The following is a 17883-nucleotide window of genomic DNA, read 5'->3' as shown; positions in this document are numbered from 1 at the left end:
GGCTTTTTCTCTCGTTTTATCCACGAGAAGAATATCATCAGCAAAAAGCATACACCAAGGTACATCCTCTTGTAGATGTCCAGTAAGACCATCCATAACTAAAGCAAAAAGATATGGGCTTAAAGTCGATCCCTGATGTAAACCAACAGAAATAGGAAAATATTTTGTCAATCCTCCTTCAGTTTGAACACAAGTAACAGCTCTAGTATACATATCTTTAATGACTTGAATATAAGTCATATCAACACATTTCTTCTCGAGAACTTTCCAAAGGATATCTCTTGGAACCTTATCGTAAGCTTTTTCTAAATCAATAAAAATCAAATGTAGATTCTCCTTATTATCTCTGAACTTCTCCATCAAACCTCTCAATAAATGTATAGCTTCCATAGTAGACCTGCCAGGCATAAATCCAAATTGATTATGAGAAATTTTCGTGATGCATCTTAACCTATGTTCAATTACCCTCTCCCATAATTTTAAAGTATGACACATCAACTTAATTCCTCTATAATTTGCACACTCTTGTGCATCCCCTTTATTCTTAAAAATGGGGATCAAAATACTCTTCCTCCACTTCTCAAGCATCTTTTTAGTTTTTAAAATAATATTAAAGAGTTTAGTAAGCCAAGAAACTCCCAAATCTCCCAAATATTTTCACACTTCAATTGGGATATCATCAGGTCCTACAGACTTTCCACCCTTGGTTTTCTTTAAAGCCTCATCAACTTCTTTTTTGTTAATGCAACGGTAAAAATGAAACGTTTTATTATATTATTCACGATATTAAAATCACTAAGGTAGATCGTATTTTTAGAAACTTCATTAAAAAGTTTATCAAAGTAATTCACCCACCTATGTTGAATATCTTTTTCTAAGAAAATCACCTTTTTATTTTCATCTTTAATACACTTTACTTGAGTTAAATCTTTACTTTTCTTTTCTCTTTGTTTGACTAGCTTATACATATATTTTTCACCCTCCTTAGTATCTAATCTATTATAAAAATGATTGAAAACAGAATTTTTAGCGTCACAGATTGTTCTTTTAGACAACATAACTTCTTATATTTTATCTTTTCTTTCACATTATTATTCCACCACCAACTATTTATTTGTAAATACTTTTTCTTTTGATTCTCTAAGCACATCTTTTGCTACTTGTTTAATAGTATTTGTTATTTTATCCCACATCACATTTGCTTCTTCATGAATATCCCAAATTTTGAAATCTTAAATTTTACTTATAAAAATAATTTTATTTGTCTTTTAAGTTTCTCCATTTAATTCTATAATGAAGAGTCATAGTATTTTTTATTTTACAACTCATAATCTTAAAATCTAAAACTAATAAACGATATTAGGAACTTAAATTTTTACTTGGAATAACTTTACAATCTTTACAATCGCGACGATCTCTTCTTCTCATAAGAAAATAATCAATTTGTGTTCTATTAGATCCACTCTTATAAGTAATAAGATGTTCATCTCTTTTCTTGAATAAAGTATTAGTAATAACAAAATCATACGCTAAAGCAAAATCTAAAATAGCTCTACCCTCTTCATTAGTTACTCAAAAACCGTAGCCACCATCAATATTTCTGAAATCTTCTACCACTCTACCGACGTGTCCATTTAAATCTTCTCCAATAAAAATTCTTTCTTCAAGAGGTATCATTTGTATTAAGTCTTCTAATTCATTCCAAAATTTATCTTTAGAACCTGTATCTAAACCTACTTGAGGAGCATAAACACTTATAATATTAAAAATCTTAGTATCAATGATAATCTTAAGGGCTATAATTTTATCACCAACTCTATTAATTTTTACAACATTATCTTTCAAACTCTTATCTATAATAACACCTACACCATTTCTAGTGCGACTCTTACCAGAATATCAAAGTTTAAAACCTAAATTATCAATCTTCTTAGCATTTTCTCCAACCCACTTAGTTTCATGAATACATAAGATATTAATTTTCCTACGAATCATAATATCAATTAATTCCATTAATTTACCATTGAGAGTACCTATATTCTAAGATCCTATCCTAATATTAGTTTCATAAGTTTCATGGACTAACTTTTTTACCCGCAATGGCCAGTAAAGTGGGAACCCTTGCTTATTTAACACTACTTATTTAACACTACACCCGACACCCGGGCGCCGGTGTAGTGGCCCTTGCACACTTTTCACTGTATTCAGGTTATACAACGCGTCGCTTCCAGGGGACGCCCTAACACTTATCATATCAATATCACTCTATATCTAGACCACTGTCACACGAATATCACCTAAAAATTATATCACTTAAGGTACTTTATTATCAATATCCTTTTCCATATACATGCACGAGTACCTTAATATTCTCCCACTAGTAACATCAATGGGTGCATCTATTATAGTCAGTCATGCGCATACAAACAATATAATAAAATTTTCTACTAAAATATGTTTAATTCTCATTTGCGTATGAGATAATATACTTAAAAATCATTAGATAATGTTGTGCACGAATATCATTCCTATAATATGAAAAAAATCCACTAAAATTAAAAATTCCGAGTTTGTAGCAACTACAATATAACTAATGAAAATATAAATTAAAGCAACTGGTCTAAAGAAAGTAAAATATCATAATAAAAGAACATGAGTATTTATCTTGACGTCGATTAATTTTTTATATTATTTGTCATCACATCAACACTTTTAAATTTGAAAGCCTAACAAAGGTATTCATCTTACAAAACTTTAATTATTTATCATTTTAATTAGGTATTAAATTTACATTAATTAAGTATTAAATTTTCATTGTTTTTCTTTAGGAAAACGTAATTAACCTTATTTTGCTATTAAAATTCATTAATTTAAATATAAACTTAAATTTTCCTTGCTGAAGTTTGCTAAGATCAATCTTCTTCATCTAGCTCATACATTTCATTACCTTTTGATCACCTCCAAGTCTTAAATTATAAAATTTTTATTAATATTATAATATATATATATATATATATACAATCAATTAAATAAAAGCATTATATTTTACCTTTTCATGAATTCGATCGACCCAAACTCGCAGACATGGGACCTGCTTCGGCTCTCCCACACACATCCCCTTCCTCACATCGCCTTGCTTGGCCTCTGCACCAGCCGCTCTTTGTCGCCTTTATCTCACCTACTTTGCTCACAAAGATGTCGTGATTCGCCATCGTTGGCTTGGTGAAACCCTAGCATCACGCCTCTGCTTGAAAAAACTTCCTCCCACACGAACATACGAACTCAACCTGTCACCTCAATCTGTCCCTCGACTCTCGAGTAAGTAAAACTTGCCTTTATCGCATCATTATATAGGCGAAGTCGTCTCATTGGCTTTCCATCCCCAAGTTCCCTCTCCTACCTTCCGGCTTTTCCCGACTCCTCGTTTCTTCTTCTTCGGTTTCTTAGACTCTTCAATTCCTCTCCTCGGGTAGACAAAACGAGGCATTACACTAAAATCATCTCAGCTCCAAACTAAAAGCTCAACCCTTAAAACCAAATTATTTGTAAATTTTTAGAATTAATGATGCCAGGTGTAATATAAATTCAGAAGATATTCTCAAGTTTGGATGGGAGTAAACTAAGCCAGGTGTCGGTAACAAGAAAGAAAGAAAAAATCGTGGTAGAAGTTCAGTGAGTTGGGGTTTCATGTGGGGTGGTGTAAGGAAAGGAAGGATGTGACATGAGGCTATTGGGAGGAGTGTAGGTCGGATTGGCAGTGTATGAAGGGTAGAGATGTGAAACTCATTGGGCGGGCATTGACAAGATCAACGACATGTAATAGAGAACAAATGTGACGAGAGCTTGCCGTGGGAGGTGCTGAACGACGGCCTGTTAGGAAGGAGAGAACATGATACAAGCTCACATGAGGAGGTGTTGCCGAGATCAATGGCAAAATGATGAATTTCAAATTCCTCCCCAAAATGCTGAGTTTACTTTTCAGCAAACCAAACACTTTAATTTCTAAAACTACTTCAGTTAGGATTTAATGCAATCAAAATTCCTCCAACCAAAGAGACTCTTGATACTTTTCTTAATCCACACTTGTATTTCAGAAGCATATGCTCATCAAATCTACACAATCACAACACCAGCAGTTTTGAATACAGTATCAGTTGGTCATTTACCCTTAAAAGCATGCGCTTAGAAGTTTAGAATATGATTGGTACCATCGCTTAGAAGTTTAGAATATAATTGGTACCATGCATAACATTCATCCTTGGAGAAAATTAGGTCAGAAAGCAATAGCTAATGTCGTACATCAGCGCAGTTATCTTAACTAAGTCAGTTATTTTGCAAGCTTCTTCGCAATGTTTTTATATTACCAAGCAAAACATTCATATTTGTCAAAAGCAATGGAACCAAATAAATTACTGCTGATTTGAGTAGTGCAGTGCTACATTACTGATGCAATATTCTCGATGGCTTGCAAAACTGATAAAGGCAAACTCACAAGAGGGAAACGCTGGCAACCGACCATGAAATCACCATTCTGTTAATACAACTAACTGTTAGGACCAAAAAGTCTCCAGAATAATTTTCTCTATACTTACAAATCAGTTAAATTATTACCGGCCTACGTTTAAGTAACATATCTGATTCATGACAAACACTGCATGGCTTCACAGGCGCTCCAAAATTTTGTGTATCTCCAGATCTGCCAGATCTAGTGAAAACAGAATGAGTTAGGATTTGGGAAAACATGAATCATGGAAGATGAAAGGGGCAAAAAATAAATACCTCTCAAAGAACATTTCCATTGCATCAAGGAGCTTTATTTTGTTCAGTCTTGCCTGAAGATAATAAAAGGCACAAACCAAATTATCAAATAAACCATAAATTGATAAAACAACAGCAAATAAGGCATAGCAGAGATGAATAATCAGCTGACTGTTAGGTAGCATCCACTATGACTTGGAGGACACGAATTAAAATCATGGAAATATCCTCTATACAACATAGACATAAGATTGTGTTCCCTCCTAAACCACACGTTGGCTGAATCCTCTCGCACAAATTATGCACTTATAGAGACACGAGAGCCTATTTATGCTTAACATTAGCTTTGCTAGTCCAATATAAGCGGCAAATTGTGGTTAACCTACAATAAAGGTGACCAAAACTCTACTAATAAATATCAGGTCAATACTGAAAAATAAATAATAAATCTATCATTTAGGGACTCTAAATTCAGCTGTGTATTTCATATAGAAAACTGAACGGTGATTAGATCCCTATTGGCAAAGGATGAAACGTGTACATTAAACAAACTAACCAATGACATAATTCGTAATTGAGTTAATGTTATGATGGCGCTTAGCCAAAAGACAAATTTATCTTTTGTATGCCTAAGGAAAATTTAGCCTTTTATTATTATTGTTGTTAGGTATACAAATTTGTTATGATCTGAGGCAGAAATCGGCAGGTCTTTCCACACGAAATTATGACAAACACAAATATTTTTTTCAATAATCCAAACAAAAACAACTCACACACAATAATCCAAACAACTCACACAAATACAAAAAATAAACACCTACAATTCGAGAGGTACGCAATCTCTACCAATTCCTATAGTTCGAGAGGCATGAAATCTCTCCCAAGACCTAAAACTAAGGCTCACAACTCAATCTCATGCATAAAAACTAATCTTAGATATAAAAAATTTATTTATACCCAACAAGAATAATAATAATAAAAGACTAAATTGCCCTTAGGCGTACAAAAAACAAATTTGTCCTTAGGATAGGCACCGTCATAACAATACTCTCCATCCGAAAGACACCTTGTACTCAAGTTGGGAAAAAATGAGTGTTCCTCCTCTTCCCTCGCAGCTGTCTCTATTTCTTCATTTTTTGTTTCTCCCCCCCCCCCCCCTCTTCATCCGGTACTATGAGAACTTATAGTCTTCGATCCATGCAACAGTGTCCTGGGATAAACTTCTCATCACACCGAAAACATAACCCCTTCGCTTGCTTCTCTGAATACTCTGACTCTATAAGATGATTGCGTGTTGCTCCTAGTCGTGGTCCATTATTTGTGTTTCATGCAGCCTCCTTCTGGGCTTCCACTGTTTGAACTTTTGCCACCATCGTGGTTGCAGCAGTTCCGTATGATACTTCATTTGTGCTGCTTCTACTGGTTTTCTTCATCTGGTTCTTATCCTCCACAACCTCGGCTAGCTCCATCATATCCCTCAATCTCCGTAGTCTCAACAATCAGAGTGTTGTCCGTATGTCGGGCTTTAAGCCCTTTATAAAATTCCCCACCAGTCCTACATCAAAAATCGCCCACAGTCCCTATAGTCCATGATCTCCCCTCCTGAGTCAGGACATAGAATAGCTCGTGTAAGTCTCCTTCCAGAATGACTCAAAAACATTCCAACAAACAATCCCTATATTCCAAATATAATCCTGTCGCCATGAGTTTCTCCTCCCCATCCAACCCATTCAACGCGAAGTATCGCTCCGCCAAGTACACCCACCCATGTGCATCTTCCCCCTTGAAAATCGGCATCTTAAACTTCCAAACTCTAACATCTCCAACCCAACTTCCTCTTCCTCCGTTGTTTCCTTCCATGTATCGAGGGTACAGCTTTTCCGTTTGACCATATATCCCCTCTCTGCTTCTCTCCCTTCTCGTGCTCCTCCAAACCTCTGGCATAATCCCTTCTCCATGTTTTGACAAACTATCTCCATCAGAAATTTCTAATCTACCCCTAATCGAATTCCTGAGAGGACCTTTATGATGGTGGATGTTTTCCCCCTCCTGTTCCTCACATTTGATCTCTTTTCCTTTCAATCTTGCCACGGATTTTCCAATCAACTTTTGATTAAAGTTTATAAATTCAGCTGTCGATGGGTTCTTGGATTGCATTTCAATGAGCATCATTAGCAACTCTCGAATTTCCCCCATGATCTCAAATCATTCTTCCATTCGGTTTTCCATGGAAGAAAATCAATCATCTATAGTGGCGAACCTTTCTTCCATCCCAGATCTGATTTGGTTGTATCTCTTCCTCCAACTTGTTCTTTAAATCATCCACTCTTTTTCCTGTCATCACTCAGAAGAAATTTTGATCGCAAAGCACGAAAAGACCCGCACACTGAAATCCTGTCGATTGATGTGTGTGTCTATATCACGAGAATGTATGTCGGTCGTCGATCTGAATAGTAACAGGTAAGATGTAGATCAGCGGCAGAGGAAGTTGTAAATCAATGGTAGATCAACGACGTTACAAGTAGACTCCTTTTTGCTACATGTAAGCTACAAATCAACATTAATATTGGCACAATTAAGCTGCAGATCAGCGACGTTACAAGGAGACTTCTTTCTACTAAGTTGTAGATCGGCGTTGATATTGGCACAAGCCGCAGATCAGCGGCACAAAAAGCAGGGGGAGACTGGCTGCTTGGAAAGGGAGGTGGCCGCTGGAACCAACAAAGAAGGCCGGGGGCTACTAGATCTAGGGTTAGGCTCTGATACCAATTTGTTATGATCTGAGACAGAAACCAGCACGTCTTTCCACAGAAAATTAGGACAAACACGAATATTTACTTCAATGATCCTAACAACTCACACAAATACAAAAGATAAACAACTACAATTCGAGAGGTACGCGATCTCTCCCAATTCCTACAATTCGAAAGGTAGTAAATCTCTCCCAAGACCTAAACCTAAGAGTCACAACTCAATCTCATGCATGAAAACTAACCCTAGACATAATAAGTCTATTTATACCAACAACAATAATAATAAAAGACTAAATTGCCCTTATGCGTATAAAAGACAAATTTGCCCTTAAGCTAGACACCCTCGTAATAGTTAACTAACCACAAATCCAGGTCTGGCCTCTTTAGTATAACCAAAGAAGCTAATAAAAGCAAAATAGACCATTGTAATATCTTCAGAAATATCTACTTATTTCAGTTTTAACAGCTTCAGTTTAATCAATCTGGGACTACCACCAAAACATATAGAAAATAATATCGCATGACGCAGAAGAGGTTTTGTGTAACTACAACAAATTAAAAAGGAAAAAAAAACCTAATTTAAGAAAACAAAAATGACTACTAATTGTTTGGTACATTCTTAAGACGTGGTCCCTTATAATATTTTAAGAAAATAAATTTTTTTATGGAATTGTGTTCCCCTGAAGAGCTTTGCAAATGAGGGTTACTACAAACCAAACCCATATGTCAAGGAGTTTTTACCTCAAATTGTGGAAAGTAAACTTCGCATTCAAGAAAGCCGTCATCTAATTTGATCAACCCAACCTAAAATCTATAAAGGCATGCAACAGTAGAATAATTTGTAGCAACTCCAATCAGAGCACTCAATTTGCACGAGGCCAAAAAAAATGAAATGTGTGAAAGGCAAAGAAAACAAGAAAAATAATATTTTCAAAAAAAATGAGAAAAAAAAGTAAATAAAATAATTTACAAAAATAAAACAACAAAATATGTGGCCCAATAAAACAACTACTATCCGTATATACCAATCCAACACCCTATGGACATTAATCTTCCATTTCCAGCAATCCGACAATCTATAAACTACAGTTTTTCATCTATAGCAATCCAATAAATCATAAAAATCATCATTCCACTTCGAATGTGTAATTAATTCAAGATTTCATATTTATTTTCTTAATTGATAGTCATTTCTCTTAACATTTTTTGTACAGCTTCTCATCTTACTCTTCAAAATAAAGTCTCTTTTCTATGGTGACAGGTTCTTTACCAACATTGAAAGCCAATCTTCCTCTAACATAAGTGGTAAAAATATATGTGAAGAATCCTCATGGAAAAAAAATAATGCACTACCACAAAAAAGATGGTAGTGACTACAAAAAAGCTAAAAATCAACTTCAAAATGGAAAACTTGAATGTGAAAACTCAACGACAAAAAAATGAATTGGAAAAAAATTTCAAAAAGAAAACTCACAAATACAAATCACAACACTGCTCTCCTTTCTATTTCATCATGCAAGAAAAATCGAAGGCAAGTTGAATTTTTAAATTTTTCAACATAAAAATGAACACTAAATTTTGGTCCATAACGCAAGTCCTAAAAAGAAACAATTTTAAAGAATAATTTGAACTGGTCTACAAAAATTATCTCCAACATTACCAAATTACCCATCAAAGCTCTTATATCAACACTTCTCAACAAAATAGAGTTATTTCCTCTTACAAGTGACTAGGTCTCTATCGTTCTCCTTAAATATGTATTCATTGAATATTCTCAAGGGTGCTTAAAATCCAATTCATGTTCAACCCCTTAATTCATTTACCAAGAACAAAACCATTTCTATACTTCCTCCAAAATTTTGTGTGTTTTGTATAATTCTCATACATTCTCAAAGCAAGAGCATAATAATCCTTAAATTTATCAAAGGAACGCTTATTGGATACTCTCCAAACCCAAAAGGATATAAATGCATGTCGCAACCACTAAAAAAAATCTATAATATCATGGGCATAACCTTACTTGGAAACCAACTATCTCAAACACAAAATTTTGGAGAGAAATTCAAGGAATGAAATTTCAAATTTAGAACTTATTTGACCATCCACCATCATTTTTCATCAAACTCATAAATAATGAGCATATCTCATCGCCCCTCATTCAATCTTCAGAAGCTTCATCAAAACCACAGACACCCCCATCACCTTATTGATACACTTTGACCTCTTAGAGAATGATAATCATGAGGAAAAAGAAAAGCTAAATAGGGCAGCACTCAACATGACTCCAGCACACCGAATCACACAAACCTGGTAATAAGAACTAATGCAATATAAACCACGATTTAAAATTACACAGTTGGGCGTTAAGAAGGTTTATGTCCGTGAGGCGAGGTTTAAGACAATAAGTTTTGAGATGTAAACCACAAAATAAATAAATTACACAGAAAAAGAAAAAGAATATATATTTTTTGGATACGCTTTTTATCCTTTTTGGGTGGAATTGTATTGAGGAAAACGGATCCCCTAGGATGCTTTATTTTTATTTTATAGAGGGGATCCTGATTTTCTCAAAAATCTTTGTAATCGCATATTTTGAAATTAACACGTAAGAAGCCATGAGTTGCTCTTTCTATAATATATCGTCATTGCTCGGCTCTGCTAGGGTTTCGCCCAATGGCGAACCCTAGCAACAGTCATGACTTCGATCTCTCTCGCTCGCTTGTTCTTCGCGCTCGAGTTCGTCTCTCGCGTTTCTTCCTGCTCCGGCTCTCTCTGAGACGAGGCTCGCTCCTCTGCGGCCCGTCTCGCCGCTCGCTTCTGTGACTCAACCTCGCGGGAACTGCTTCCTGCATTCTCTGCGCTCGTCCCTCTGCGGCTCAACCTTGCGGGAACTTCCGTTTCCTGCATTCTCTGCACTTTTGCGGCTCAACCTCGCAGGAACTACTCTGATTCCTGCATTCTCTGCGCTCGTCTGCTTTCTTCTTTAAAAGTCTGTCCTAGAGGATGGCTTCGGACAAATCATATGCAGCTGCTCTTACCGATGTCCACGCCTCAAGCACACCAAAATCATCATCTTTTCCTTCTTCGTTTAAGTGGGCGGAGGACTTCAAGAAACCTGGTAGGAAGAATGAGAAGCCCGCCATCTTTTTTACGGAAGCTGAAAGTATTCAACTTACTTCCTCCTGTCGTCTGAATTTGATTGACAAATTTCTATATGGACATCACAAAATGGAGCTCATTCACAAAGAATTTGAACGTATGCAGCTTGTTGGAGAATGAAAAATTGGATTATTAGATGGGAGATACGTTCTTATACAAATTAGCAATGAAGAAGATTACATGCGTTTATTTGCTAAAAGGATAATATGGATTGATAACAGAGCAATGAAGATTCTGAAATAGTCTGCGGATTTTGACCCACAGACGAAACCGCTAATCATTCCGGTTTGGATTCGTCTCTCCGGTTTGAAATTTCATTATTTTTCTCAAAATTTATTGTACTCTATTGTCTCAGCTTATGGGAAGTCACTCAAGAAGGACATTTCTACTTTTAATTTGTCTTGTCCTTCTGAAGCCAGAATACTTGTTAAAAGAGACATCACTTCACCTGCATCTGAGGAAATTTGGTTGGGCACACAACACCAGGGATACTGACAGAAGGTAGAGATTGGACATTTTCAGTCGTATTGTTCAAACTGTCGTATGTTCGGACACTCCAGTTCTCAATGTCACCATCTACACCCCCAACTCAAACCAAAAAAGCAAACTGCTCCACTAGAGGTTGTGATTCCATCTCCTCTTGCTCAGACAGGCAATTTGACAACTATTCAATCCCCAGTTGTAGATTTTTCGTCTTTGGAACTTCTTATCGTAAGGGAGAGAAGTTTCTTCAAACCCCGCATGTCCTAGAACCTATCACTGATAAGATAGGTGAAAATATTTCTACTGCTTCACAACCGCATCATCAGGTCCAGAAAGATGTCAATATTACTCAGGCTCATGGGGATCAAGATGTGCAATAACCTATACCTATCCGACCACCTTTGGAAACTACTGATCAAATGAGTCAATCATCGGATGAGGAATGACAAGTCTGCACATATAGGAGGAAGAAGAAGAATGAAAATCTACTTGAGCTCAGTAATCTAATGAATGATATTTTGGTTACTACGGAGAATGGTACACACATTATTAATTTGTTAGCCAACTCACTTCCGAGAACTAGAGGGAGGAGAACTAAAATGGGACGTCGCTAGCACTTTTGTGCCTTTTTGTGCTTTTTGGTTTTTACCTTTTTGTGCTTTTTGGTTTTTACCTTTTTGTATTTTTGCTTTATCTGGATTTGGTGTGTGTTGTATTGTATGAGTTGGGCTTTCTTTTAGGTTTTCTCATACAATTTTTTTGTATCTTTTTTGTATTAATATATTTGCCCTCGGGCTTTTTCTTAATATATATATATATATATATATATATATATACTAGTGATGATTGCCTCACGGCGAACCCTAGCGTCTGCTTCGATATCTCTCTCGTCTCTACTTAACCTTCCTAGTCGGCTTCTCACGTCGTTTGCCGCTTTGGACTCGGCGGGCTGCGTTGCTCTGTTTGCCGCATCGCATTCGCTTTCTGCGCCGCGTCTCCTTCATCGTCGCCACTCTGCTCGAGTTGTTTTCGCATGGTCCGCTTCTGCGCTCTGCTCGACGTGGTTTCGCAGAGGTGTCATCCGCTTCTGCGATTTGGGCGAGCTGCTTTCTGTTCGTTGCAGCCTGCAAGGCGTCTGCAGAATTTGTGGGGTTTTCGCTCTTGCTTCCTGTTTTCTGGATTTGGACTTTCTAGATTATGACTTTGCTCTTCATTGCTTTCTTCACTGTTCTTAACGTCACACCTCCATTTATTGGGGATGGCTTCGGACAGATTGTATGTTGCTGCTCTTGCGGGTGTCAAAGCCGCCTCAGTTACACCTAAATCGTGTTATTTCCCTCATTCGTTTGAGTGAGAGGAGGATATCAAAAAACCTGGAAGGAAGAATGGTAAGTCTGTCATCTTTTTTACAGAAGTTGAAGGTCTTCAACTTGCTTCCTCCTGTCGACTGAATTTAGTTGAAAAATTTTTGTATGGTCATCCCAAAATGGAGTTGATTCGTAAGAAATTTGAGCTTTTTCTCAAATGGAAGACACATTCTCATACTGGTTGGGAAGTGAAAAATTGGACTGTTAGATGGAAGACATATTCTCATACAAATTAATAATGAAGAGGATTACGTGCGTTTATTTGCTAGAAGGATAACCTGGATTGATAACAGAGCATTGAAGATTCTGAAATGACCTGTGGATTTTGACCATCAGACGGAACCTCCGATCATTCCGGTTTAGATTCGCCTCCCTAGTCTGAAATTTCATTATTTTACGCAAAAAGTTTTGTACGATATTGTCTCAGCTTATAGTAAGCCACTAAAAACGGACATTCTTACTTTTAATCTTTTCGTTCATCAGAAGCCTGAGTACTTGTTGAAAGAAACATCACTTCATCTGCTTCTGAGGAAATTTGGATGAGCACACAACATCATTGGTATTGGCAAAAGTTAGTGATTAAGTCTTTTCCTTCGTATTATTAAAACTGTCGTATGTTCGACCACTCCAGTTCTCAATGTCACTATCTACATCCACACCTCAGACCAAAAAAGCATAGTGATTCGCCAGAGATAGTGATTTCATCTCCTCCTGATCAACTCCAAGTTATAATATTGATCATCATGATCATCAAAAGAATGCCCCCGAAGACGTCACTATTCTCGCAGACAATATTACAACCATTCAGCCGTCTCTAGAACCTCTTATCGTGGGTGAGAGGGAGATTCTTCAGACCCCACTTGCCATGGAACATATCACTGTTATTACAGGTTGCACAACTTCTACTATTTCACTACCGCTTCATCAGGTCGAGCAAGCTATAATTGTCACTCAAGTTCATGGGGATCATGTTGTGCAACAGCCTACACCTGTCCAACCAACTTTGGAACAATCTATTGATCAAATGAGTAAATCATTAGATGAGGAATGACAGGTCTACACATCGAGAAGGAAGAAGAAGAATGGAGACCTACTTAAGCTCAAGAATCTGATGGATGATACTTTGGTTACTTGAGCAATGACACTCACCTTATTAATTTGTTAGCAGACTCAATTCGGAGAACTAAAGGCAGAGGGAGGACTAAAGTGGGACGTCCCTGGCACTTTTGCGCCATTTGGTGGCTTTTTGATTTTTTCTTTATGTAGTTTTGCTTTATTTGGGTTTTGTGTGTGTTGTATTGTGTGTGTTGAGTTTTCTTTTAAGTGTTCTCATTCAACCTTTCTGTATCTTTTTCGTTATAATAAATTAGCCCTTGGGCTTTTTCAATATATATATATATATATATTAGTGATGAAATATAAAATAATGTCACATATTAGTATCCTAACATCAAATCAGAATATAATAAGATATGAAGGTAAAACAAGATAAAAATGGAAAAATATATTAATTCAAAAAAAATTCAACACAATAAGACTCCCCCTTCATATAGCAATGTAAAACATAACAAGTCATTAGAATTAGAATATTTAAATTCAAAAATTTCCACCACTCCAATCACTTAGTGAGTGGTCATTAGAATCATAATCATAATAAAAAAATTTTCTCGCACCTCATCCTTGGCAGTATCAATATATTCCCAATATTCTTCCTCATCATCCATTTCATTCATCTACTACTTCCCTTACCAATAAAAGCAAACGAAAAAATTAATTAAATTTAAAATAATGACTATATTGATGGTTACAATTTCAATCAAATATATTTAATGGAAATCTTTTTCAATGCATTCAAGCAAACTTATTGATACCATTATAGGGCTCGTAAGGCTTACGGGAGATTATTGTGGATTAGCAAAGGAATAACATATGTGATGTTGATGACGTTTGAAAGGGGAGAGGAGATAAAATTTGCGGCTAGACAATAGGTTGGAGGCAAGGCTGTCAAATTGGCTCCAAGATGGTAAATTGCTCAAAAATTGGATCGAATTTTAGCTCGAATTGAAATCGGATCGAACCATTTGAGCCAAGCTACGAGCCAAAGTAAAGGATCGGGATCAGATAGAGATCAAAATAAATTCTTATGTATTTACATATTTAACACCTAAACTTTTAGTTTTACATGCATAATGTATTGTTAGTTCGGTTGGTGAGGAATTTTGTGTTTGAGCAAAGTGGCAGGGGTTCAAATCCTCTCATTTCACAAAAAATTGCATTTTTTGCTAGTGGGTGGGGTTGGTCAGGCAGGCCAAGACGGATTCGAGCCTAACTAATCTAGCTCACGAGCCAGCTCAAGAATCGAATCGATCCACACCCATTTGGATCAAAATTTAGTAGGATCGATTCACAATCCAATTTCGATCCGATTAAAAAATTTTGATATGATTTCAAGCCGCCCTAGATCAGCTCGAAATCGGATCATTCGCACACCTAGTTGGAGTTTGACGATAGTTCAGACTGAAAATAGTGGTCAAACGATATAGTAGTGAGTGAGATTTATCACCCATTACAAAGTAAGATACAGATACACCACTTACAAAAGAAAGCAGATACAACACTTCTTAGATCATAAATCAAATATTACAATCTTTACAATATATAAAATCAAAGTCAGTTGTCCAAAATAATAAAATGCACGCATATAGTCTCCTCGCCAAAAATACCATATTTAGAAAGAAAGAAAAATTTAAGAATTAGAAAATAAAGAACATAATTCATGCAAAATTGTTAACCTGGCAGTATCCCAGCCTGTCCTCCCGCTATCGCGAGAGTTCTGTGAATAGCAGACTCACGAGACGGCATGAAATCCCGCTTCGCGTCACTTATATTAGATGAATTGATCTTACTTTTGTCTCCATTAAAATCTTCTTTATTAAAATATACTTATGTACTTGAATTGTGATCATCCACAAACCATTCATCATATGATGACACGTCACTATAAGCTAATGACTATTCTCCCTCCCTTAAACAATTTTTTTTCTAATATCTATCATTTAATCCCTTGTTGTATATGCCGTAAACCTAAGGATTTCTTTTAAAATGTCTTGATTAAATGCACTCCAATTCCACTTGCATCTAGATGGCAAGCACATAAAGCTTAAGATTTCAATAGCAAATTAGAATACCTCTAAAATGACATGACCAAGTTGAATCCACCACTTACAATATATATACATACATACATAATTAAAATAGCATACAAATTTGTTGGAATATTAACCAATAAATTTTAGAAGTTACAATGAAAATATTATGTAAATGTATTTTTAACTTATTGCAGAGTTCAAAGATGCTTCCTTATTTCTAAATGCTATAGTTGTAGATCAATATTCGCCCTCTCAATTGAGTCAGCAGAATTTATATCCATATAATGGTATAAACTAAATTTATTCTCGAGATTGATTGACTCGTTCTCAACATATTAAAATTTACAAATAAACTAATATCTTATGCATTGGCATTAAAAGCAAAGTTTAAAAGCAAAGCAAATCGACGAATCAGCCCAAAGTATTGCAATCTTGTGAAGCACAACCTTACAACAAAGTGAACATTGTGCCGCTTAATCATGCCACATCATAGTGTTGTGTTAGGTACCTTATCAAAACAAAATATCATTTGGTTCAGGCATTAATGCTAGTTTCTCCTCACCGTTTCTTATAATCATCGAGTCGTTGCTCATTGGTTCTTTGTTCTCACCTGCTGGAGCTAGTTCTTGGTTGTTTCTGTCTTCAAGCTCTCATTCGCTAGTTTATACTTTTGCATTGATTCCTGTTGGACCTAGTAGCTCCTTGCACACAAGTTTTTATTAAAGAATGCTTCTTGATGTGGCATCTTAACTCACTCTCGCTTGACATTACATCCATTTCGTGGCCTTCAATTGGTCAAAAAATCGGACGAGTATTATTAATTTTAAAAAATTATTCATCACTTATTTATTTATATCCTTTTCCACCTGTTGGTCTCTAATTGCTCACTAAATCTCATGAGTATTCTTGATTTTTAAGAATTATTCATTATTTCATAATTACTATCTTTGATTTCTTTTTTTTTTACTTTCAGATAGTTGAACATTACTATTATTTAACATATTATTATATTTGTTTAAAAAATTATTTAATATGATTTAATATTAGCTAATTAAATGAATATTATATGTCCATAATTGGAACCCCAAGCACCCGGTATACTATTTGCTAATTGCATGAATATTATATGTGCATTATATATATTTTAAAAGCCCAAGAGCAAATATATTAGAAAGGAAAGATGCAGGTTAGATAGAGAGAGCCCAAACTGGAACCCTAAGCACCCGGCGTACAACACACACCACGGCCTCAAAAAAATACATATATACCCAAAAAACATAATTATAACCTAGGCAAAACTCTACTCCAAAAGTCTCTAATCACTCGGAGATTCAAACATAAAAAGGGAGCTTGAGAACGACCCAATGTATTCTTACCTCTTACCTCTGGATCTAGGTAGGGAGCCAACTAACAAAAGGTTAAGTCTATTGTCATTACCCAAAACAACCAATGTATCATCCATTAAATTCCTGAGTTATAGTAGACCACTATTCTTCTTCTTCTTCCTAGGTGTGTAAACCTGTCATTCCTCATCCGAAGACTGGACTCATCTGATCGGTGGATTGGTCCAAAGATTGTCGGACATGTGTAGGTTGTTGCATATCATGAGCCCCATGTGCCTGAATGACAGTAACAGCTTGCTCGATCTGATGAGGTGGTAGGGTCGCAGTAAAAAGCTCACTTAGGGTAGAATGTTGGACTTGAAGCTGGGGCACACCTAGGGCTGGACACTCTACCACAAGATTGTCAACCGTTACATCAATGATAGGTTATAGAGTTGGTGAAGTTTGAAAAGTCTCATCTGCCACCACCAACAGACGTTCCATAGGAGTCAAATGTGGAGGTTGAGTAGTTGAAAGATTGCCCGTGGGGGTAGTGGAACCTACAACAACGTCGACCAGCGCACTAGATGGACGGTTACCACAGTGTTATTGGGGTCAGAGGTATCCTTGTGATCAACAAGAGTGTCACGAATAATGTGCGAGTAACTTCTTAGCCACATCCATCATGAAATAGATGAAAATTAGAAACAAATTTTTATCCGTGTCAATTACTTAAAAACTTAAACAAAAAACTAAGTTCTTATTATTATATAACTCAAATTTAAACAAAATATTTTATTAAAAATAAAATTTTCAACTTTATTACCATGAATTATCACCTCCAAAGTTGCCACATTTCTAAGATGCCACGTAAAGTTAAGTAGGTCATAGC

General features: G+C 35.9%; 1 protein-coding gene across 1 annotated transcript in view; it reads right to left on the bottom strand.

Moving 5' to 3' along the window:
• The window catches only part of LOC110028783 (DNA topoisomerase 3-alpha), a 152681-nt gene that overhangs the window by 37421 nt on the left and 97377 nt on the right, over nt 1–17883 (bottom strand). The window contains exons 17-19 of the mRNA XM_020730774.1: nt 4780–4832; nt 4612–4705; nt 4445–4531 (exon numbers count right to left, since the gene is read on the bottom strand). Of these exons, the coding sequence (XP_020586433.1) occupies nt 4445–4531; nt 4612–4705; nt 4780–4832 (234 nt within the window). The remainder of the gene's footprint in view (nt 1–4444; nt 4532–4611; nt 4706–4779; nt 4833–17883) is intronic.

The sequence above is a fragment of the Phalaenopsis equestris genome, unplaced genomic scaffold, assembly GCF_001263595.1.
Source record: "Phalaenopsis equestris unplaced genomic scaffold, ASM126359v1 Scaffold000531, whole genome shotgun sequence".
NCBI classification, from domain to species: domain Eukaryota; kingdom Viridiplantae; phylum Streptophyta; class Magnoliopsida; order Asparagales; family Orchidaceae; genus Phalaenopsis; species Phalaenopsis equestris.
The sequence above is the reverse complement of the archived record's forward strand: the minus strand, read 5'-3'. Positions and strand labels throughout refer to the sequence as shown.